This window comes from Mirounga leonina, unplaced genomic scaffold, assembly GCF_011800145.1.
Source record: "Mirounga leonina isolate KUSES-001 unplaced genomic scaffold, KU_Mleo_1.0 Mir_94, whole genome shotgun sequence".
In the NCBI taxonomy this organism is placed as follows: Eukaryota; Metazoa; Chordata; class Mammalia; order Carnivora; family Phocidae; genus Mirounga; species Mirounga leonina.
The window spans coordinates 4,889,711-4,914,147 of record NW_023270855.1 but is presented as its reverse complement, the minus strand read 5'-3'; the positions used below and the strand labels follow the sequence as shown (position 1 = coordinate 4,914,147).

Genomic DNA, 24,437 nt, shown 5'->3' with positions numbered 1-24,437 from the left:
AAGCAAAAGACTTCAAATGAGGATTTCTAAATGGCTAATAAACAGAAAGATACTCAATTTCATCAATCATTAGGGAAATGCAAGCTAAACCCAATGAGAAGCCACCATGCGATCACCAGAATGGTCACGAGTAAGACTGACAATACCAATGCGCTGGCAGCATGAGGAATGGTATTCCCAGATGTTGGGGGTGGAAGTATATATTGCTTCAATCGCTTTGAAAACCTATTTGGCAGTTCCTAAGAAAGCTGAATCTGTGCTTACTCTATGACCAACAATTCCACTCAAGGTAGATACTTAGGAGAAATGAGTGCTCATGTTCCCTAAAGATATATATGAGAACATTCATAGCAGCTTCATAATAGCCCGAGCTAGAAACAAGCTAAATGATCATTCACAGGGGGATAGATACCCCAACGGTGGTATATCCACACAAAAGAATACTGATATGCATGAAAACTTGGATGACTCTCACGTATCGTGTTGCCCTAAAGAAGCCAGACACAAAAGAATACATAATTCATGATTCCATTCATATGAGGTCCAACGACAGGCTAAACCAATTGAATGTGATGGAAAGAAAAATAGTGGTAACCTCTGGAGGGTGACAGGGACTGGGGAGGGGCACAGAGGCATCTTCTGGGATGATGAAAATGTTCTACCTGAGTGGCATGTTGTGTGCGCACGCACATACACACATTAAAAATTTAAGACCTACCCTTAAGATTTGTGCACTTAACTGTATGTAAGTTAGAAAACATTTTTTTTTTTAAAGATTTTATTTATTTGACAGAGAGAGACACAGTGAGAGAGGGAACACAAGCAGGGGGGGAGTGGGAGAGGGAGAAGCAGGCCTCCCGCTGAGCAGAGAGCCCGATGTGGGGCTCGATCCCAGGACCCTGAGATCATGACCTGAGCCGAAGGCAGATGCCCAACGACTGAGCCACCCAGGTGCCCATAGAAAACATTTTTTTATTTTGTTTTTTTGTGTTTTTTTTTAAAGATTTTATTTATTTATTTGAGACAGAGAGAATGAGAGGAGAGAGCACATGAGAGGGGGGAGGGTCAGAGGGAGAAGCAGGCTTCCTGCCGAGCGGGGAGCCCGATGCGGGACTCGATCCCGGGACTCCAGGATCATGACCTGAGCCGAAGGCAGTCGCTCAACCAACTGAGCCACCCAGGCGCCCGAAAACATTTTTTTAAAAAAGAAAGCAGCTCTCTGAGTGAGGAAGACAAGGACCGCTTTCCCCCACTGCTTCGTGTCTCCTCCAAGCCCTTCATTTAAAGTTAAACTCCTGGGCCTGGAGTTCATGGTCCAGCCTACCTCCACACCTGCTCACTCTGTATACCAGGGCCTCTCCAGGATGAGCATGCTTCACAATCATCTGTGGGACTTATTCAAACCCAGATCGCTGGGCCCACCTCCAGACCTTCCATTCGGGAGGCTGGGGATGGGGATGGGTAAAATTTTTACTTCTCCCATGTTCCCAAGTAATGCTGCTGCTGCTGGTCCTGGGACCACATTTTGAGCACCACTGCTTTACAGGAATCCTCTTTTCCATCCTCTGTGACTTTGTTCTTTGCTTCTGGCATCTAATCTATATCTTGTTCATCTTCCTTTTTTTTTTTTTTTTTAAAGATTTTATTTATTTGACAGAGAGAGATAGCGAGAGAAGGAACACAAGCAGGGGGCAGTGGGAGAGGGAGAAACAGGCTTCCTGCCGAGCAGGGAGCCTGACGAGGGGCTCAATCCCAGGACCCTGGGATCATGACCTGAGCCGAAGGCAGCCGCTTAACTGACTGAGCCACCCAGGCGCCCCATCTTGTTCATCTTTTAAAGTTGCTTCAAATGCCACCTCCATCATGAAAACCCTTCTGGGTCACTTCAGCAGTCAGTCTAGGGGTCTTTCAAGTATCCTACAGCCTCCAAAACTCTGGGATCACAGCCTGAAGGGATGTGTCTGAAATCTCATATTTTAGCTTAAGAATTAAGGCATATTTTAGGGACGCCTGGGTGGCTCAGTCGTTAAGCATCTGCCTTCGGCTCGGGTTGTGATCCCAGGGTCCTGGGATCGAGCCCCTTGGCGGGCTCCCTGCTCGGCGGGAAGCCTGTTTCTCCCTCTCCCGCTCCCCCTGCTCGTGTTCCTTCTCTCGCTGTGTCTTTCTCTGTCAAGTGGATAAATAAAATCTTAAAAAAAAAAAAAGAATTAAGGCATATTTTATATTATTCTCCAAAATATATCCATGTATGATTTGCTTAAAAATATATATCTAAAGCAAAGCAGCTCTTAGAAAATGTGTCCTGTTGGACACTTACTATATACCTTAGGCAGGGTTATATGTATCCCAGCCTGAAAAGCAATGGCTTTGCAAAATTTTGCATTGTCAGGCTATGTACTCACTCCGTATGTTTCTGTTATCTTCTCTCCAATTACGCAGAGAGCAGACTGTCTCATTCACTTAAGTTTCACCCTTAGATTGACCCAGCTTTGTTCATAACTGTGCTGAATGAATGTTTTTAAACCATATTTTTTTTTTAAAGATTTTATTTATTTATTTGAGACAGAGAGAATGAGAGACAGAGAGCATGAGAGGGAGGAGGGTCAGAGGGAGAAGCAGACTCCCTGCCGAGCAGGGAGCCCGATGCGGGACTCGATCCCGGGACTCCAGGATCATGACCTGAGCCGAAGGCAGTCGCTTAACCAACTGAGCCACCCAGGCGCCCCTAAACCATATTTTTTAAAGCTTCTGGGTATCTGTGCACAGCCAGGGTTGGGGACCAGTGTTCTAGAGGATGCCTGTCATGAAGGGGCAGGGAATCACAAAGAACTCATGCAGAAGGGACCTTATGGGATCATCTGTGGGTCTCAAACATTACTGTCCATCAGCACCACCTGGAAGGTTCCTTAAAACACAGATGGCCAGGCCCCACCCCCAGAGTCTCTGATTTCACAGCTGTGAGGTGGGGCCCAAGAATATGCATTTCTTACAAGTTCCCAGGTAATGCTGGTGCCACTGGTTCAGGGACCACATTGGGAGAACCACTCATTTAGTTGACCTTCTCACCCTGGGTTCCATGGAGACCCAGGGTTAAGGGCGGTAGAGGCAGAGCCCAAACTCTGGCCTCCACCTACATTTGAACCATAGCATCTCTGCTCTCAGCTAGTCTTCATATTGGGGTTCCAGGTAAAATTCCATTTGAAGATAAACTTCCATGGCTAAAAATGTCTGAGTCCCACTGGCCATCTCAGGGTGAGGGATTAAAAGGAGGAGAAGGGCGCCTGGGTGGCTCAGATGGTTCAGCGTCTGCCTTCGGCTCAGGTCATGATCCCAGGGTCCTGGGATCGAGTCCCTCATCCAGCTCCCTGCTAGGCGGGGAGCCTGCTTCTCCCTCTGCCTCTCTCTCTCACACTCTCTCTCTGTGTCTCATGAATAAATAAAACATTAAAAAAAAAAAAAAGGAGGAGAGACTTTCCAGGGTTATAGTCTTTTTTCCTGAACTGAATGAAAACATACAGGGAAGAGCCACACACCTGGGGGGTAGGAACCCCTCTCCTGAAGACTCCTCAATAGCTACTCCATTCATACTTCCCAATACGGACAGCCCACCCCCTCCCTGGCAGTTCAGGTGGAAAGAAAGCACATTTTCTCACACTGGACTGAAATCTGTCTCTCTCTGGGTCCACAAAGATCAGTGAGCTCACTCTGCCCTGGAAGAGCCCAGCAAAGACTCAGAAACAGGGCCCTCCCCACTCAATTAAAACTTACTTCTTAATGTTGTCTGGGGACAGGGGCTCAAAGATAAAAGTAAGAGACAGACACAAGAACTTCCTAGCTCCACACAACTTCCCCAGCATGAGACCATCTAGGAGTTTGGTCGGGGTTAACCTCTTGGTCCCCCAGCATCAGCCCCTCCCACCCAACCCAAAGACCAACCTTCCCCCAAACTCCTTCACTATATCTGCCCTGCTCAAGTCCTCAGGGCTCCCAAATTCCTATACCTCCCTTTTGAAAGGCCTTGGGGTATGGTATTCAGGCTCTCCCTGAAGACCAGCTCTCCAGCCACTTCCTGTACACCCCACACCCCCAAGCCCTCCACTCTGTCCACCTGTTCCTACTTTCTGTCCATCAGTGCCATCTCAATGTCCTCTCTTCCAGAAAGCCTTTCCTGACTTCATTCCTCCTGCTCACACTGATTTCCCCCTCCTAAGGCTCCTTACACCCAAACAGACTGTTCTACTTGTCTTTGTTTCCTCCCCTTCTCAGGGCTCTGGAGTCAGATGGCCCTGGTCATACTTCTTACTGGCTGTGTGACCTTGGGCAAGTCATTCATCTTCTCTGAGACTCAGTTTTGGACTCATTCAGCCATCTTAGAAATACCACTGAGCACAGAGTGTGTGTAATTAAATGACATAATGTATATAAATTGTCAAGCACACAACAGAAGGTCAACAGATGTTCATGCCACCCCCCCTCTAAAGCATCAGGTACACTGGACACTGGTTATACTCAGAAGCCAGAGCTGTCTGGGAGAGGAAAGAGGGGACTGGGATGGGGGGGCAAACTGATAGCACCCAATTCAGATAAACTCAGGAATTCGACACCGAGTCCCCCTAGATCCTGCACTTGCGCCAGTCCTGCCGGTGCCAAGGCCACGGTTGAATTAAACATGCATGCAGTGATAAGGAGGGCTGTCCTGTTCCTCTGAGCAGTCTGAGAAATCCGGCTCTGTCCTGGGCACTCCTGATGCCCCTTCTGGTGCCTACCACCACTGAGCAAGGTGGGTACGGGAGGTGCTATCAGTGGGACAGATTCAGGGAGGATATGAGAAGCCTCTTACTTGCCTTTCTGCACTGTGTTCTCCTAATACTCCTCCCTTAGTCCCTCTGACCCTTTCACAAAAACCTGCCAGGTGGAGCACCTGGGTGGCTGGTTGGTTAAGTGTCTGACTTCAGCTCAGGTCATGATCGCAGGGTCCTGGGATCAAGCCCCAGGGCCTGGGATGGAGCCCTGTCTCGTAGTTGTCATCATCACGTTCCTCCTTGTCCTTGGGCTCCCTGCTCAGTGGGGAGCCTGCTTGCCCCTTTCCCTCTGCCCCTTCTCCCATTCTTACATGTTCTCTTTCTCTCTCTCTCTCAAATAAATTAAAAAAATCCACAAAATCCTGCCAGGCCCCAGGCACCTGAGAGCCTTCTCCCCACCCCACACATTCCCTGGGGGAAATCCGGGCCACTCCTGGGGCTTCAGTTGATATCTCTACACTTAATCACTTCTGGTGCACATCCTGTGCCCAGCTGATCACTGGGATGTCCTTCCCCCACCCGTCATGCTTCACAAGACCCACACTAAACTCATCACCCCCATGCCTTGCCTGACCCCCTCCAGCACTTGCCGCTCTGGTGAGGGAGCAAGCCAGAAATCTGAGGTCAGCCTGGACCCCTCCCTGCCTTTCCTGCACCCCACAGCAGCCAATCACCAAGCATGTCATCCTCCAATCTGCCTGCAGCACTCCAGTCCAGTGTCACCTCCTGCTGGGATCACCCGGTGGCCTCCCCACAGACCTTCAGCGGATCAAACCCACCCCCCAACATGACTCACGGGGCTCTGCCCGCTCTGCCCCTTACCTCTCACCACTCTGCACTCACACACATGCTCCAGCCATGTGGCATTTCGTTCAGCTTCCAAACACGCCAATCTCTAACTGGACCCCAGACCTCTGCACATGCAGACCCCCTTGCCAGGTACAAGCCTTCCTCACCTGGCCAACTGCTCCCCATCCTTCAGGTCTCAGCTTACACATGTTTCCTCTGGGAATCCTTCTCCAACCCCCAGAAGCCTGGGGGCCTCCTCAGAATCTCTCAGGCTCAGTATGCCCCTACCATTGTACAATATTGTCCCTTTTGTGCCTCTTTCCTAGACTGTCATTCCTGAAGGGCAAGGACCCAGTACCCAGCACATAAGAAGTGCTCAGGAAATATTTCTGACTGAAGAAGTGGTAAGACTGCTGGAAGGATTGACCCCACCATCACTCATTCATCAGATATTTACTGAGCCCTGATGGTGTACCAGGCCTCACAAGACACTGGGATTGGGACCAGTCAAGGTATTTGCCCCCAAGGAGCTCTGAGTTTAGTGAGGGAGACAAGACAGTCAATAAGTCCCTAAGAACAGCCCCCAAATAAATGAAGCAAAGTGGACAGAATGGAAGGGAGAGATAGACAACTCAGTAATCAATACCCCACTCCCAGTAAGGGACAGAAAGATGAGACAGAAAACCAGCAAGGATGTAGAAGACTCAAACAGCACCATTGATCAGCCTGACTTAAGTGAAATCTATAGGACACCCACCAGCTAGAGCAGAAAACACATTGTTTTCAAGCACACACAGAACATTCTCCAGGATATACTATATGCCAGGCCATAAAACAGATCTCTATAAATTTAAAACCACACAAAGTACATTCTCCAACCACGATGGAATTAAAAATCAGCAGGAGGAGGAAATTTGGGAAATTCACAAATAGTTGGAAATGGAACAACATAATTTTAAATAACTCATGGGTCAAAGAAGAAATCACAAGGGGAATTAGAAAGTATTTGGAATTGAACAAAAATGAAAATACAACATAAGTAAACAAATACATAAATTAGATGATTTTAGATATGAAAGGTTCTGTGAAGAAAATAAAAGGAAGTATGAGATGGTGCAGAAGAGGAGGCACAGCTGTGGTTCCTTACCCTCCCCTAGCATCCACACCCTTGCCATGGCCTCTTCATGGGGAGAGCAGATCCCTGTCCCTTGTCTATGGGCCAGGCCATGCACTCGCTCTGGCCAATGGGACGTGGGCAGAAGTGATGATGTGCCAGTCGTGAGACTGGATCTCAGAAGCCCTCCGGTGTTTCTGCTCACTCCCTGCCATCACCATGGGGAGAGCCTTCCCTGGTTGCCTGCTGTCCCTTCAGCCTGGGTCCCAGAATGAACACATAAGAAGCACAGCCACTGAGTTGAACCCAGCTTTGACAACTCAGTTGACCCAGATTGTATTTTCCCCAAATGGCTCATAACAGTGTCTCCTATCTCACACGGTCATTATGCAATGTAAGCTTGATATTTCTCCCACTGATGCTGGAAATTATATCCCCTCCCCTTGAACTTGGGTAGACCTATGTGACTGTCTCCACTAATAGAGTATGGTGGAAGTGGTGCTACGTGACTTAGGCTGGATCATAAAAATGCCACACACTTCCTCCTGGCTCTCTCCTGGGGCACTGAGTCTTGGAATGCTGCCACCATACTGTGAGGGAGCCCAAACTTGCCCATGCAGAGAGACCACATGGAGAGGCCACAAGTATGTGTTCTGGCCAACAGCCCAAATGAGGTCCCAGACAATAGCCAGCACTAACCACAAGCCATGAAAGATGACACTTAGGATGATTCTAACCCCTGGCCATCAAGTTGCCCTTAGTCTTGAAGTCCTCCCCAGATACTGGGAAGCAGAGACACACTCTCCCCACCTTGCCCTGTCCAAATTCCTGGCCCAAAGAATTTGCAAGCCTAATAACATGGTTGTTCTATGCCACTAAGTTTTGGGCACCACTTTGAGCTGACAGCAGAATGAGAAGGAGGAACTGGCTATGAGAAGATCTGGGGTAGGACATTCCAGCAGCAGGAAAAACACGTGCAAAAGCCATGCAACGGAAATGCATTTGTAGTATGTGAAGTAGAGCGGGAAGGCCCAGAGTGGCTGGAGCGAACAACAAAAATGGTAGGAGGCAGTGCCAGAGAGGTAGACAGGACCTCTTAGGGGAGGGAGCTTCTCTTGGGGAATCAGATGGTGATAACTTCCAGGGTTACCTCTCCCAGTCAGCAGACTGGCTTCTGAAAAGGCCTTCAATGCCTTAGCACAAAGGAGGAACCCATGGTAGGAATTTTCAGCTTTTGCTAGGGAGGGATTTTTTTTTTTTAGATGAGAAAACAGAGCACTGAAGATGTCCACGGGACATAACTGCTCAAGGTCTATAACGAATAACTAGCATAAACCCTGGGCCTGGCATTTTAGGTACTTGGTTTTTGGGCCAATCATTTGACCCCCAATTCCACCTCCAACCTGCCTTTTCAAACTTATCCATGTTCTAACCATGTGTGATGATGCACCATTCTCCAGACATATCATGTACCTTCAGGCCTGTGAACATTTCCATGCTGACCACCTGCCTTAATGTGCCCTCCTCCCTCAGGCTCCTTCAAAGTCCATCTTAGGGGCACCTCTTCTGCCAATCTTCTTAGATACCCCAAAGGGGAATAAGTCTCTCCCTTCCCCATGCTCCTGCAGATTTTGCACAAAACTATAATTGTGCAAATTATACTTACCATGGAGTAGCATAACTATTTACCTATTTCTCCTCCCCACTCCACCCTATCCCCCCACAAATAAGAGACACCTGTTCAAGGGCAGATTTCTAGGCCATATATATCTTTGGGCCTTGAAGGCCCATCTCAGTGCCATAGGCACTGTAAAAATCCTGTGATGTCCCATCCAAAAGGAATAAACCAGGTGGATGGATGGTTGGATGGATGGGGGGTGGGTGGATGGGTGGATGGATGGGAAGATGGGTGGATGGGAGGATGGGTGGATGGTTGAAAGGATGGGTAGACCTCTGAATAGTGCGTGAATTGAGGGGGAGATATGAATGGGAGCACAGATGTGCCATAGAGGGGCATAGATAGATTAAAGGACAGATGAGCGGTTGAAAAGCTGGCTACATGAGTGGGTGAGAATTTGATTATACAGATAGATGGGCAGGGGGATGAATGCATTTATGACTGGATTCCTGGAAGGATAGAAGGGAGTCTTTAAACCAGAAGTCAGCAAACCTTTTCTGTAAAGGGACACACAATAAATATTTAAGGCTTTGTGGACCACATACAATCTCAGTCATATATTCTTCACCTCTTTTTTTCAAATTATATATTTGACAAGGGTCTAGTATCCAGAATATATGGAAAACTCTTAGTACAGTTGATGCATCTTCTTTGCCTTTTTTCACAAACATTTAAAACATATAGGGGTGCCTGGGTCGCTCAATTGGTTAAGTGGCTAACCCCAGCTTAGGACATGATCTCAGGGTCCTGGGATGGAGCCCCATGAGTCAGACTCCATGCTCAGCGGAGAGTCTGCTTCTCCCTCTCCCTCTGCCCCTCCCCCCACTCAATCCCCCCAAATAAAAAAATAAAATCTTAAATAAATAAACAAAATAAGTAAAACATATAAAATCCATTCTTAGTTAATAGGCTATGCAAAAACAGGATCTTGACCATTAGGATTCAATTTTGGATGACCAGAACTTTTAGTAAGCCCTGAGTTAGCTCTGTCTACCAGTTCACAAGTACAGGGTTGAATCACAAACACAGAAGGCCAGAGGCCACCCCATCCCCCCTCAAAACAGCATAATGGAGCCAGAGACCTTTCTAGCTAGGGAGGTTCAGAATGCATGGTCAGCCCTTCCCATCACTGGGAGTCTTGGGAGTTCAACAGCATCAAATCTATAAGGAGGAATTCTGAGAGATAACCTGCCAATCTTAGCATTCAGAGATGGATCCAGACCGGGAGTGGTGGAGAATGTCTCGAAGTTTATGGGTCTCCTTTAGACTCATGTCCCTGGCTAGGACTTGGGAGTCACACTGGGGCTTTTCTGTCACTTCTGTCCCTATGCACACTGACGTCATAAATGTAGCTCTGGACCACAATTTCCCGAAACTAGCTTATGAGTTGTGACTTTTATGGGCTCTTTTTTTTTCTCCTCAGGATATTATTATAGATTACCAGCGGTTTCAGCATCTTTCCAACTGGCAGGAAGCAGTGCAAACACAGATGGAAGTTTCCCAGTTAAAACCCTCTTAACAAAGTCATAAAACAAAAAGCCCAGACTCTCTGTCATGCTGCCAGCTCAGAGGCAAGTGAGAGAGAAGAAAAAACAGGACAGTGCCTCTTCCTGCCCTTCCTAAAGAAATCTTTTAGGTGTAAGAGTGTGGTACACTTCATACTTGAGGGTTTTTGGGTTTAATAATGAACACAAAGCTCTCATTCTAAAGGGCGAAAATGAGGGGCTCGGTGCACAGACCAGAGTAGTGCTCTGTCCTGCTTCCAGGGACCTGGGGGCCCCTGCTCACATAGCAATGTGACAGTAGGGTGATGTCACTGACAGAGACCTCAGCTGGATTCTGCAGGAGACCTGGCTTGTTGTTGGGTGATCTGTAGCATCCAGAGAGGTCCTTGTAGGACCAAAGGCAGTTGGGAGACACAGGATTAACACATGACAGTGCACTGGGAGTACAGGGTGTTCACCCTGGCTCAGTCACTCTCTCTGGGCCTCCATATCACCACAGACAAAATGTCCAGGGTGAACATTCCCAGCTCTGATGTTCTTGGATGGACGTGGTGAACAATGCAACACAGCGTGGAATCAGATGCTAAACTACTAGGGGACTGGAAATGGCTTAGAGACCTCAAAGAGCAGGTGCCCTTGATGTTCCTTCACTTCCCACATCTCAGCTGTACCCTCTTCCTTCATCCCTCCTTATGACTCATCCCAAAAGTCACCTCCTCAGGGAAGTCTGCCTAGATTCCCCCAGGTTGTCAGTCCTTCCCCCCTGTGCTCCAGATGATTACTCATTTACTAATCTGTTTCCTTCACTAGCCAGAGAGCTCCTGGGAAAGGACCTGTCTGATCTTTCTACTTCCCAACTCTTGTCACATAGCAAGTGCTCAAAAAGTGTTTGTTGAACTGAACTGAACTAACTGCAAAGGGAGACCTTCCAGGCAGTTTTGTGGGTTGGAAAGGGTGGCAGTACCTGATACCCAGGCAGTCTCCAAGTCTGGCCTCCTTTCCTCTGAAAGTCCAGAGGATTTCCTCTCCATGGGCTCAGGTGTTATTGCCCCAGTGCTGGGATGACTGAGAAAGCCTCTCTCAACCCCAGCTGCTCTGTCACACTGGTAACATATCCTCTTCTCCATACAGACCTAAACATACATACACATGTATACACCCCCCACACACGCATGCACCCACACACGTATACTCACATACACACCTAAACTCGCACACACAGCAATGACCCAGCGCTACATCTGTCCTCCTCCTGCCTTCTTCAACAAGAGGGCTGAGGAAACTGCAAACATCTTTCCAGAAACCTTAGCACATCCCCCCATACACCTCTGGTCCAGGCAGAGAGACACACCCATGGAAAGCACAGTGCCATTCACCCCCTGAAGCACATGAATCAGGAGACAGACGTCCACGAAAAGCCTTGGTGGACATCTATCTGCTGCCAAGCCTCTGTTCATCAAAATCATCTCTGCCTCCTTACTGCTTTTCTGCCTCTTATATCACAGCCTGGTAAAAGGGCAATGAGTTTTGGACAGTGGAAATGATTAACTCACCAGATATAAGTGCTGGAGCATCTCCATGTATCTGCAGAGGGAAAGAGGGTTGAGTTTGCATTAATTCCCATCCCATTTAAGCCAGGGAGGGGTGACGTTCTGTTAACAAGCTCAAGGCCACAGGCAGCTGCTTGGGGACTCACGCTTTCTCTGAAGACAGCAGTTCCTGTGCGATGACATGGGCTCTAGACAGTCCTTCCAGCTGCAAGAGGGAACAGAGTCATTAGGAGGCACAGCACCAATTCAGAGAGGGGAAGGGAGACCCCACCTCCGCAAGCCTCGGGTTTACAGAACAAACTGCCAACTGCTGGAGGCAAAATCCATGTACTTCTCAGCCCATTCCCTGGCACTCACTACCCGTGAGATCTTCAACCTCACGGCACCTCGGTTTCCTTATCTGCAAGTGTGGATATTGAAAGCATCTAACTCAGAAAGTTGTTGAGCTAATGCTCAGCACACTGCCCAACACACAGTAAGTGCTCACTAGGTGGCCCCTATCATGACTGTATGATCTTGGCGTCCACCCACAGGCCTAGCAACCTTGAACCACCTGCGGTTCTCTGCACATAGAGAGGGCTCTTGCTTCTTGCTTTTGCATGTGCTGTCCTCTTGGTGTCCATTTCCCCTTTTCTGCCTGGCTAATTCCCAGTTATCCTTTAAGACTTAGCCATGGTATCCATCACCTCCTCCAAGGAGCCTTTTTTGATCCCCTGCCTGAACCAGCTGGATTAGGTATCCTTTCCGGGGCATTCTCCTCTCAGGATACCAAGTATGTCTCTCCTGGAGGGCAGGAACCATAAATTTCACGCATGCACTACCAGTGCCTCACATATAGTAGGCTTGCTTTTGTTGGCTGAAAGAATGAATGAGTGAATGAAAGGATGAATGAATGCTCATTCCACTTGGGAAGCACTAACTGTCCTGGCTTACCTCAGGAGGTGAGCCATTTAACCCACCGAGGCCCAACTTCTGCACCTGTAAGATTCGGGAATAACTGAGATTATGTCTATAAACAGGAAGGATGGGTGGGGGCTGAGGCAGATGCCTGGGCCTTCTGCCATAAGCAGGCCCCTCCTCTGTGGCCCCAAACCTGACAAATATCAGACACAGCTGCTGGCTGGCACCCAGGAGAGCAAAGACACTATGGGGCAGCCTGACAGAACAGACGGCAGATTCCGGGAATGTGCAGGCAAGTCTGGGGGTGGGGTGGCCCACAGCGGAGCACAAGGCACTTGGATGGGACACCTGGCTTCTGGTTACAGCTCTTCCATTGCCTCCTGGTACAATCTGCACAAGTCACTTTCTGAGACTGGGCCTCAGTCTTCCCATGTCTGAATAAAGTGACCTCTAAATTCCCTTCTATGCTGAACTTACGTGTGACTAAACTCAAGGAGCCACTGATCAAGTGAATGATCTACTCTAATGACTAGAAACTCACCACCTGTTGAGAGAGCAACTACACAGTGTTATGGTTAAGAGCACAGACCCTGGAACTAGGTAGTTTGGGCTCAAATCCTACTTCTGCCTTTTACTAGTTGAACATGTCATTTAGCCTCTCTCTATACCTCAATTTTCCTATCTATAAAATGGGCACAACAGAATAAGGGTACTTAAAACCTGCATATTGTGCAGACCAAATGAGTGCATATACAGAGAGAGATCTATCTCTTATCTATGTATCTATATAGATATCGCTCACGTGGAATAGTGCCTGGTGCACAGTAAGCACTACGAAAGTAATGGCTATCATTATCTTTGTGGTTTTTGTTATTGAGGTAGAAACCGGGGCTGGAACCAAGTGCCCAGGGATGGAATAAGAAAAAAATAATTTACAGGGTCAAGTAGGGGAGAGGTCTCAACTGCAAAATGAAGGCTGAGCCATTCCTCTGAGAGTAGCAGTTGAGGTAGTGGAAAGCAAAGGGACTCTAGGATGAAGCATATCCAAGTTCAAATCCCGGCTCCCACATTGTGTAATTGTATGGTGGCTGGCAAACTGTTTCCTCTGAGCCTCAGTTTTTTTTTATCCGAAATATGGTGGAGAATAATCAGCCTGATCTTGTGCACTGGTCTTTTTTAATTTAATTTTTTTTTAAAAGATTTTATTTATTTATTTGAGAGAGAGAATGAGATAGAGAGCATGAGAGGGGGGAGGGTCAGAGAGAGAGGCAGACTCCCTGCTGAGCAGGGAGCCTGATGTGGGACTCGATCCCGGAACTCGAGGATCACGACTTGAGCCGAAGGCAGTCGCTTAACCAACTGAGCCACCCAGGCGCCCCTGGTCTTTTTTTTTTTAAAGATTTTATTTGTTTATTTGAGAGAGAGAGAGAGAGATAGTGAGAGAGAACATGAGTGGGGGCGGGGGGAGAGGGAAAGCAGGCTCCTTGCTGAGCAGGGAGCCTGATGCAGGGCTCAATCCCAGGACCCCGGGACCATGACCTGAGCCGAGGGCACATGCCCAACCGACTGAGCCACCCAGGCGCCCCTCGTGCACTGGTCTTTTTGATGATACATTCCTGACTCAAGGCCTTTGTACTTGCTGCTCCCTCTGCATGTGACGCCCTTTCCCAGATCTCATTCTTACTGTCTGACGTTTTCAGATCAAAAATCCCATCCTTAGTGTGACCATCCATGACCACCTGACCTAAACAAAGATCACCCGAAGTCATTCTCTACCCCAGGGTTTCTCAGCTTTGGCACTACTGACATTCTAGGCCAGGCAGCTTTGGTTGCAAAGGCTGTCCTGTGTACTGTAGGATCATTAACAGCATCTGTGGCTTCTACTCACTGGATGACAGGAGCAGCCCCACCCCAATTTGGGGCAACCAAAAATGTCTCTAGACAGTGCCAAATGTCCTCTGCAGGGGGAGGGCAAAATCTCACCTCTGGGTGAGAGCCACTTGTTATAAGCTGTCATCTTGCTGTGCTCTTCTTTACAGCAACCACACCACCTGATGCTATCCTTGCACACATGAGATGTTCAATCGACAACTGAATAAATAAATGAAATGAGATACAGTGCCTGGCACACAGTAGGCACTCAATAAATGAATTCCCTTCTCTAGCTGCTCCACCCCTAATAGTTTCTTGGCTAAGAAGCATAGTGTTTTTGGAGATTTCATTCTCTTCAAGGCCACCCAAATAGGGCAGAACTTGGGTCCTTTGTCAGTCTCCCTCTTGCATCTCACTGCTGCCTCTTGGCGGGCTATCAAAGCATCCGTAGAGCAGGAGGGGAAAACAGCGAGGCCTGCAGAGGCCTGCAGCCTCACCTGGCCTCCCGCCCTCCCACAGGCGCCGAATCGTGACTCACTGTCTGCCTTCTGCATCTGCAAGGCTAGTGTGGGGCTCTGTGGACAAGAGTAGCTCACTCCTCCCAAGCAGGGGCTCCTGCAGAGTCCCACATGTGAAAGGCTTTGTAAACAAAACCCTCGCAATGGAAAATATATTCTGCCAGGACGAGCCTTAACAGCTAAGAAATCCTGTGGTCAAGTTTCCATCAAGAGAATGACTTTGTAGAGAAAGGACAGGGGTCAGAAGATCTCAAACTCAGGTTCTTCCCCTATAAAATGAAAACAAGATGACCTCCTATCTCCCAGAGGCCTGTGACTCAATTCTCACTTGTCATCCAGCATGATGCTGAGAGTGCGTGCTCTGATGTCAGAAGACCTAGGTTCAAATCCTGGGCTCCACCCCTTCCTGCACCTGTGCCCTTGAACAGGTGATTTCTCTTCTCTGAGCCCCATCTGTAACACAGCGGTAATAAAATAATAATAACACCTACTTAATAACAGAACAGCTAGCATTCATTGAACACTTAGTATGTGCTAAGAATGGCTCTAGCTTTTTACATGTATTCTCACTGAATCCTCCCAACAACTTATGAGCAAGGTACTATTCTTTTTTTTTTTAATTTTTTTTTTTTAAGATTTTATTTATTTGCGAGAGAGAGAATGAGATAGAGAGAGCATGAGAGGGGGGAGGGTCAGAGGGAGAAGCAGGCTCCCTGCCGAGCAGGGAGCCCGATGCGGGACTCGATCCCGGGACTCCAGGATCATGACCTGAGCCGAAGGCAGTCGCTTAACCGACTGAGCCACCCAGGTGCCCGCAAGGTACTATTCTTATTACCTCCATTTTGCAGATGAGGAAACTGAGGCGCAGGTAAGTTCTAACCTTTGCCCAAAGTCACTGCTAGTAAGTGGCAGAGCCAAAATTCAAAACCAGGTAGTCTGGCTTCAACAACCAAGCACTTAGCAGTGCATCTGGCACAAGGTAAGCACTCGGTAAAAGGCATCTCTGCTCATGACAGATGGCAGGGTTTCTCAAGTTGGAAACACCTATTCTTCACCTGCGCTGGAAAGGTGGTAGCAGGAGTCTGGCACTCCAGGGGGCGCCCAGACTAGTCCTCTGACTCGGTTCTCTCTGATCTCCGAGCCTTGGAGCAGTGCCTACCTCGGAGCATGCTACAAAGGAAAGAGCTATGCTGGAAGTCAGGATGCTCGGACCCCATCCCAGCCAGGCCACGAGTGGCTACGCGACTGAGGGCAAGCCCCCCTCAGATGCATCCATGCCTCATCTGGAAGACGGGGTCAGCACTCCCACCGTGCAAGGACGAGACGATGAGATGATGGATGGGAGTGGTGAGGCCCACCCCAACTTTCAGAGTTGTCACCATTACTATTGTTTCGATCTCAAAGCTGTCAGGGGCAGACTGGGGCACGGGCCACTCTGCACGTCCTTCTCAACCTCTCCTGCCAGACGGGCAGACTCTGGGTGGGACGCACGGGGCTGTCCTGCCTGAGTGACTCTGCCGATGATGGATGTGTCTTCACCAGCCGGACAAGAAGGGGGCCTGGCAGGCCATGTGCCCGAGGCTCTCCTCAGAAGCTGCTACTGGGCGTTGCCCAACCGGGCCATTTAATATAGATGTTTGTTTAACCAGGAAATGAACTCTGAGGTTGACGGCAGTGTCCAGGGACAGACTTCTGGGAACAGGGTTCCTCCCAGGAGTGTGGGGGCTGGGGGCGCCAGGGCCTGCGCTATCGCGTTTCTCAGGCTGATGCTGTGAGTGTTATATCAGGCCACCGCTGGCCCCTCTGCCCAAGGCCGAAGCAGCTTATCTTCCCAGTTCCCCAGGGCCGCCCAGTCCTGCACTTCCTCCCCAGGCCCCAGGCAAACCAGCCAGTCAACCCCAGGATATTCTGGGACCAGGATGGGAGGGCTAGTCCTCCTTTAGGGACCCTCCTGGTAGCAGTCACAGAAAGAGCTAGGAGCCCTAGTCCTCTGTCTCTATGCCTCAGTTTCTCCAGCTATTACATGTGGGTGCTTAGCCTTCTTCTAGAAGAGCAGTTCCTCAAGCGTGGCCTGAGAACCTCTGGGGTTCCGTCTCCCTTTTCCAACTACTTATCTGTGAAGCTGGCCCAAACAACAATTCCAACAGACTGAGCACAGAGGCAGCCAGGAGAATCCAGCTGTCTTCTAGGAAGCTAGACATTAGGAATATTTGCAAAAATGGGAAACCAGTGTTAGGCACCTCACTAAGTTTTTTTGAAAAGTTATCCTTCATAAAAAATGCCATTTATGTTAACATGCAATGGACCTATTACTGTTACTCTTAAATGAATTAAGAGATGTTTAAAATTTTTCTCAGTGTTACCTTTTCATGTGGTAAATACTGACTGATAAAACTCATAGAAACAAAAAATTTGGGGTCCTCAATCATTTTTAAGAGGAGAGAGACGTGTGAGGCCAAAAGGTTTTGACAACTGCTGTTTTAGAGGCTGTTGCAAAGCTCATACAGGATTGTAGGTGGAAAAGCTCTTCTCAGTGAAGAGCCACAGAGGAGGGAGGCATCATTATCACTGTGTAATAGTCATAGTAATAATTATTGTTTTGTGAAAAGCAGGCCAACGAACCCCCGGCTTTATGGCCTGGCCCTCAGGATGGTCCCAAGTAGGCCCAGGGGCCACATGGTCCTTCTTCACAACGTCCTACTTTACAGAAGAGGAAGAAACCATCCCCAAAGCTCCTGGTTTCTCACCACCTTCCCCGCTTACAGGCCTCCTGGCTTCACACCTGCCCTGCCCTTTAACAGCCACCTCTTTCTTTCCAGACTTGTCTCTGCCAGCCCCTGGTCAAGCCCCATGTCCTGGGGTCTTGGCGCTTGGCTCAGTTCTCCCTATCTGTAGTTACCAGGACCCTCCCCCTCTCAGCCCCTTGATACCTTCTCTGATGACTTTTGCCACATGTACATCCATTCCACCTAGCCTGGGCCTTCTCCACACTAGAACTGCCCTATCTCAGAAGTGATGAGCTTTCTGGTCCCCATCTTAGACCAGAGCTCCTAGCATCCTTCCACCCTCAACTGAGCTTGTCTCTTAGCTCTTTGGGAGCTCCAGTCTTTCACCTACTCCAATCCATCCTAGGTCGTGGTGGCCACCTTCTGCTGTCACTCACAGCCCCCAGTGGCTCCTGTGGTTCCCTAGCACTTGCAGAAAGAACTTATCCTTCAGAATGATGCTGAGAGCCCGTGCTCTGGTGTCCGAAGACCTGGGTTCAAATTCCAGGCTCCACCCCTTCCTACACCTATGCTTTATGCACGTGATTTCTCTTCCCTCAACCTCATCTGTAACACGGTGGTAGTAATAATAATAAAGCTACTTAACAGAACAGCTAACATTCATTGAACACTTAGTATGTGCTAAGAATGGCTCTAGCTTTTTACATGTATTCCCACTGAATCCTCCCAACAACCTACAAGTAAGGTACTATTCTTATTACCTCCATTTTGCAGATGAGGAAACTGAGGCACTGCTAAGTCCTACCCTTTGCCTGTGACTCAGCCTAGAGACCCTTTCCGGACACCTCTCCTACATTCTTCCACGCCCCACGGAACTCAGTTTTACACCTTGTTTTTCCCTACCTCTGGGCCTTTTTGGTTCCTGCAGGTCCCTATGCCAGCACTCCCCTATAATCTCCGTAAATGTCTCTAAGTCACACACTAATCCTGGGGGGGAGGGGGTTGCAGAGCACCAAGGTGGGCATCCTGATGCTCCGGATTTGCCAGCCTCCTCAGCCACACAGCCCACTGAAAGAAAAATCCACCCAGAAGGGGGGAGGGGCTGCCTTCCATGGCTGTCTCAAGCCTTGGGGAAATCCTGTGAGGGTCCCAGTGAGGGGGCTTGCTGGAGTGTTCTGAGGTCACATCTGGAGAAGGGAGAATGCTCAGGACTCGAAGGTGGCACCAGACTCCTGGAGAGCATTGTCTCTGAAGTTCCTCCAGGCACCACCATCACAGACATTGTTGAGCCCCTGGGGACTCAGGTCAGGGTTTCCAGCACAGCCTTCAGCGGCCACTGGGAAATTCAAAGACAGCTCAGGGAGACATGGCTCATCTTTATCCCAGCTGTCAGCTGTGCTCCCACAGGAGGCAGAGAAGGGATAAAGATGGTGAGAGAGAGACAACACCAGCCAGGAAGAGGCGGGGAGAAGGTGGGACCAGACAGAAGTCCTCTGGCTCCCCCAGGACCCAGTGTCTGCCTCCAGTTCATGCTGACACCTGTCTTATTCTAGCTCCTGAAGCCAGGCTGCTGTGAGTCTGGCTTTGGCCTAGATGCTTTAAAAAAACTTTTAGTTTTGGAAGGAACCTTTGGTTTGCAGTTTGTAATACATTCACAGAAGCAGCATGTTATCTGGGAAGGCCCCGAACAAGAGATCAGGAAACCTGATTTCTACTGCAGACTTTGCCTCGAACCTGCTGATAACCCTCAGCAGGCGACGGCTTCTCCATGAGCTTTAGTTTTCCTTCCTGTGAGACAAAGCTCTCCTGCATAACTGGGACACTATACTCCCTGAATAGCCACTCTCGATGTCCCTCTCCCCCAGCCCCTGGCAACCATCATTCTAGCATCTGCTTCAACTGTTTTAGATTCCTCGTGTAAATGGAATGATGCAGTATTTGTCCCTCTGTGACTGGCTAACTTCACTTAGCACAATGTCCCCCAGGTTCATCCGTGCTATATCACGTGACGGGATTTCCTTCCTTTTTAAGGCTGAATAATATTCTGTTGTTTGAAGAGACCACACTTTGTTTACCCATTCATCTGTCAATGGACATTAAGAAGGTAGATTTCATGTGAAGTGTTCTTACCGCAATTAAAAACAAAACAAAACAGGGGCGCCTGGGTGACTCAGATGGTTAAGCATCTGCCTTTGGCTCAGGTCATGATCTCAGCATCCTGGGATCAAGCCCCGCATCAGACTCCCTGCTCAGCGGGGAGTCTGCTTCTCCCTCTCCTTCTGCCTGCCGCTCTCTCTCTCTGATGAATGAATAAAATCTTTAAAAAACAAAACAAAACAAAGTGATAGCAAAATGCCCCTGTCAGCTCTCTCAGCTTCTAGAATCCTAAGAGAGTGGTTATAACTGTGATTGGCAAGTTCTCACTGTTGACAAGGCCAGTCATGGCTCATACAATATTCGGTCTTCCTGTCCTCACCATCTCACTTCAGGTCAAGAAAGGGCCAGCCATGACCTCAAGAAGCCAGTCAATGGCTAGATTCCATCCTGTCTGTTTGAGCCTCCTATGTACCCTCCTTCTCCTTTCCACTTCACGATATCCTACTCTCCTTTGTGGAGTATTAAGGCCTCACCTCCTGGAAGCCTTCCTGATTGCCCAGACTCTTAAGACTTGAGCCACTTACCCTGTTCGGAGCTTAGCTCACACAGCTGAGGACACTGGGGCTGCCCCACAACTGTTCTATCTCACAGGCAGCTATTGTTTCTAACTCCTGAGACAGAACATTCAGAAAAGAGCATAAAACATAAATGTAAGGTTTGGAGACTATCGTGTCAGCAGCGTTTTCACGCTCCACCTTGGCTGTGAGCGCCCCATGGTTGGGCACCCCACTGGCTTCTTTCCTGGCACTCGGAGGGCTGAGGGCCCTGTGGGGGCTCCATACAAACTGGCTGGCTGACGTACACAGGCCAGAGCTCAAACTTCAGTGAGCAGACACACGCTGCTGGGGATCCTGACGTGGTGAGTCTGGGGTGCTGCAGGTCTCCATGGCCAACTCTGGGCAACAGGGCTGCAGACTAGGTATACAGAGTAGCTGCCAGGAAACCAGGAAGGAGAAAGGGAGGGTGAGTGTGATGGAGGCCCCAATCCCACACTGGGGCCACGGGCACATCTAGACAAAGTGGAGAGGAAAATCAAGCCACAGAACAAGTTCTGAGGGTCAGGGCATCCTAACTGTCTCCGTACCTAGCCTGTTGGCTCCGGACAGTCCCCAAGCCCTCCAGGACTCTGAACAAGGGGTGTGGGACATGCAGGTGCCCTGGCCGCCTCCAGACCTGAGCCCCTGGTCTCTGAGAGTCTGCATCCCTCATCCTCTTCCAGTCACACTACCTTGAAATGTCTATTGTGTTAGTCTGCTGAACTGGCACACCCTCTGCATTATTACTGGGGAGCTGGTGAGAAGCTGGGCTGGCTCCCAGCTCTGTCCCTCACTGTGCAAAGTAAATTATACAGGACCAAACAAGGGTTTTCATTTTACTAAACTGTCATGCATCTAAGTTTGTTTTCCTTACTTGACTGCAGGAACTGAGTCTAATGTATTCATTTATTTATTAGTTTTTTCAAGAATATTTACTGAGTACTATTTTATGTGCCAGGCGGTAAGGACACAAATGTGAACAGAAGTGTGGCACTGGAGGTGCATGGGTGGCTCAGTCGGTGAAGCGTCTGCCTTTGGCTCAGGTCATGATCTCAGGGTCCTGGGATGGAGCCCCACCTCAGGCTCCCTGCTCAGCGGGGAGTCTGCTTCTCCCCTGCCCCTCCTCCCACCCCTCGTAAGCGCTCTCTCTCTCAAATAAATAAAATCTTAAAAAGAAACGTGGCCCTGCCCTCTTGGAGCTATTCTTACGGGGAAAGGCAACTGGCATGCAAGTAAGCAGAAAAAGAAAGACATAATCACAGCTTGAGATAAGTATGAGGAAGGAAGTAGACAGGAATGCTGCAACCGAGCACTGCAGAGTGAGCAGGGGAGACCTCTTTGAGGAGGTGATATTTAATTTGAAACCCTTAGCCAGCTGTGCAAAGGGTGGGATGAGTGCTTTAGGTGGAGGCAACTGCAAGTGCAAAGACCCTGAAGTGGGTTTGAAGAATGGATAGAACTTGTTTTTGAATCCTTCATGATGCCTGGCCAAAGGCCTTGGAGTTTGTTGATTTTCATTTGATCTGTGATTAACACATGACAATAGAAATGAAATGCCAGGGATTTCAAATCTTTAGAATCTGGTGCCAACACCCAGAATGGCAGACACAAGAGGGGAAGCAGGCCAAAGGGATGGGAAGATGCTGAGTTCAGTTTGGGATGTGCTGAGTCAGAGGTACAGTAGACCCTCTTTATCTTTGGGGGATATGTCTAAAGACTCCCAGAGGATGCCTGAAACCACAGATAGTGCCAAACCCCACATGAGCATACCTTGGAGATATTGTGGGTCTTTCCAGACCATTATAATAAAGCAAATATCGCAGTAAAGCTAGTCAAATGAGTTTTTTGGTTTCCTGGTGTATAAAAATTATGTTTACACCATTCTATATTTCTATTAAGTGTGAAAAGCATTACTCTAGAAAACAATGTATTTACCAAATGCTGAGTCGTAATCACTGGCCACAGATCACCATAACAAATACAATAATGATGAAAAGTTTGAAACACTGTGAGAATTACCAAAATGTGACACAGAGACACGAAATGAGTAAATGCTGCTGGAAAAATGGTGCCAACAGACTTGCTCACTGCAGGGTTGTCACAAACCTTCAATTTGTGAAGAATGCAGTACCTGCGAAGTACAACAAAGCAGAGTGCAATAAAACGCGGTATGCCTGTATATAGTATGTATTTTCCTAGGCACACACACCGATGATAAAGTTTAATTTATAAAGTAGGCACAGGGGGTGCCCGAGTGGCTCAGTGGGTTAAACGGCTGCCTTTGGCTCAGGTCATGATCCTGGAGCCTTGGGATCCTGGAGTCCTGGGATTGAGTCCCGCAGGGCGTCAGCAGGGAGCCTGCTTCTCCCTCTGCCTCTCCCCCTGCTCATGCAGGCACGTGGGCACTCTCTCAGATAAATAAATAAATAAATAAAATCTTTTTTAAAAAATAAAGTAGGCACAGTAAGAGATCAATAGTAACTAGTAATAAAATAGGACAATTACAATAAAAGCTATGTGAATGTGGCCTCTCTAAAAATACCTTATATGGTACCTTATAGTACTGTACACACCCTGGTTCTTTTTGTGAGGATGTAAGATGATAAAATGCCTACACGATGACATGAAGTGACACAAATGATGTGGGTGCTGTGACCTGGTGTTAAGTGACTACTGGCCTTCTGAATCTATGTCAGAAAGAGGATCACCTGCTCCTAGATCAAACTCATCACAGGCAACTGAAACTACGGAAAGCAAAACTGTGAATAAGAGGGGACGACAGTATCTGTGGGCCTTCCAAGAAGGGACCAAAAGGTTAGCTGGAGGCTGGAGTGTGGGGCTGCAGAGAAGGGTCAGACCAGGAGGTCAGCTCTGGGAACAGCACCTGAATAGGGCTGGCTGCTGGCCTGGAATGGGCTGCCTGAGCAGAGCACAGGATGATGGATGGGGATCAAAGAGCTCGGGCCTTGGGAAGTGAATGCCTGGTGTGGGGGCGCAGAGTTGGATAGTCAGAGAAGTACGAAGAGAACCAGGACAGAAGGTAGCCAGTGAAAACCAAGGGAAGAGGGAACTCCCAAGGTGAGAGGCCACCAGAGCTGAGGCTCAGGATGTGAGGCGGACAGCATGGAGACCCTGGCTTATGAGGTCAGGGAGGGTTGTGTAGGGCAGATGTGGGCAGGAAGGGAGGTGGGGGAGTGCAGAAGACGTGAGTATGTCTGTGGGCTGAGGGAGGTCCTAAAGAATCTCTGCAGCCCATCTCCCTCTCCTGTGCTCCGTCTACTGACCTGGTCTAGCTCTTGAGGCTCATTCCCGCCTTCCTGCCTCTGTGTTGCTGTCCTCTGCCCAGAATGCTATCCCTAGACCTTGCCAGTTCGTGCTGGCTCATGCCATTCAGCTCCCTGCTGAAAGGTTTCCTCCCCGTCATAAAGGCCTTCTCTAAGAAACTAGAAGCCTTCCCCACTGCTGGTCGGAATGTAAAATGGGGCAGCCACTGTGGAAAATGGTATGGCAGTTCCTCAAAAAATTAAAAAGAGAATTACGTGATTTAGCAACTCCGCTTCTGGGAACATACACAAAAGAACTGGAAGCAATGTCTTGAAGAGACATCTGTGCACCATGTTCATGGCAGTATTACTCACAATAGCCCAATAGTGGAAGCAACCCAAGTCCCCATCGATGGATGAATGACACACAAAATGTGATGTGTACATACAAGTGGAATATTCTTCAGCCTTAAAAAGGAAGGAAACTGACACAGGCCACAACATGGATATGCCCTGGGGACATTATGCTCAGTGAAATAAACTAGTCACAGAGGGACAAATTCCACATGACCCCATCTCACTTCCATGACATCCCCAGAGCAGTCAAAATCGTAGAAGCAGAGAGCAGCATGGTGGTTGCCAGGGGCTGGGGAAGGGGGTGCGCAGTTAGTGTTTAATGGGGACAAAGTTTCAGTTTGGGGAGATGAAGGGTTCTGTGGATGGATGGTAGAGATGGTTGTATAACAGGGCGAATGTACTTAATGCCACTGAACTGGACACTTAAAAATAGTCAAGATGGTGGGTTTTTTTTTTTTTTTTTTAAGATTTTTATTTATTTGACAGAGAGAGACACAGCGAGAGAGGGAACACAATCAGGGGGAGAGGGAGAAGCAGGCCTCCCGCGGAGCAGGGAGCCCGATGCGGGGCTCGATCCCAGGACCCTGGGATCATGACCCGAGCCGAAGGCAGACGCTTAACGACTGAGCCACCCAGGCGCCCCAAGATGGTGGGTTTTTATGTTATGTGT

The 24,437-nt window shown here is 48.7% G+C and overlaps 1 protein-coding gene across 5 annotated transcripts in view; it reads right to left on the bottom strand.

The window, feature by feature from the left end:
* Positions 1-24,437, bottom strand: part of FGD5 (FYVE, RhoGEF and PH domain containing 5) — a 123,596-nt gene that overhangs the window by 43,256 nt on the left and 55,903 nt on the right. For all 5 annotated transcript variants that reach the window (XR_004677838.1, XM_034997591.1, XM_034997593.1 and 2 more), the window contains exons 4-5: positions 11,585-11,643; positions 11,442-11,472 (exon numbers count right to left, since the gene is read on the bottom strand). Coding sequence is in view for 4 of the 5 variants with exons in the window: in XM_034997591.1 (XP_034853482.1) it covers positions 11,442-11,472; positions 11,585-11,643 (90 nt within the window). In the remaining variant the exon portion in view is untranslated. The remainder of the gene's footprint in view (positions 1-11,441; positions 11,473-11,584; positions 11,644-24,437) is intronic.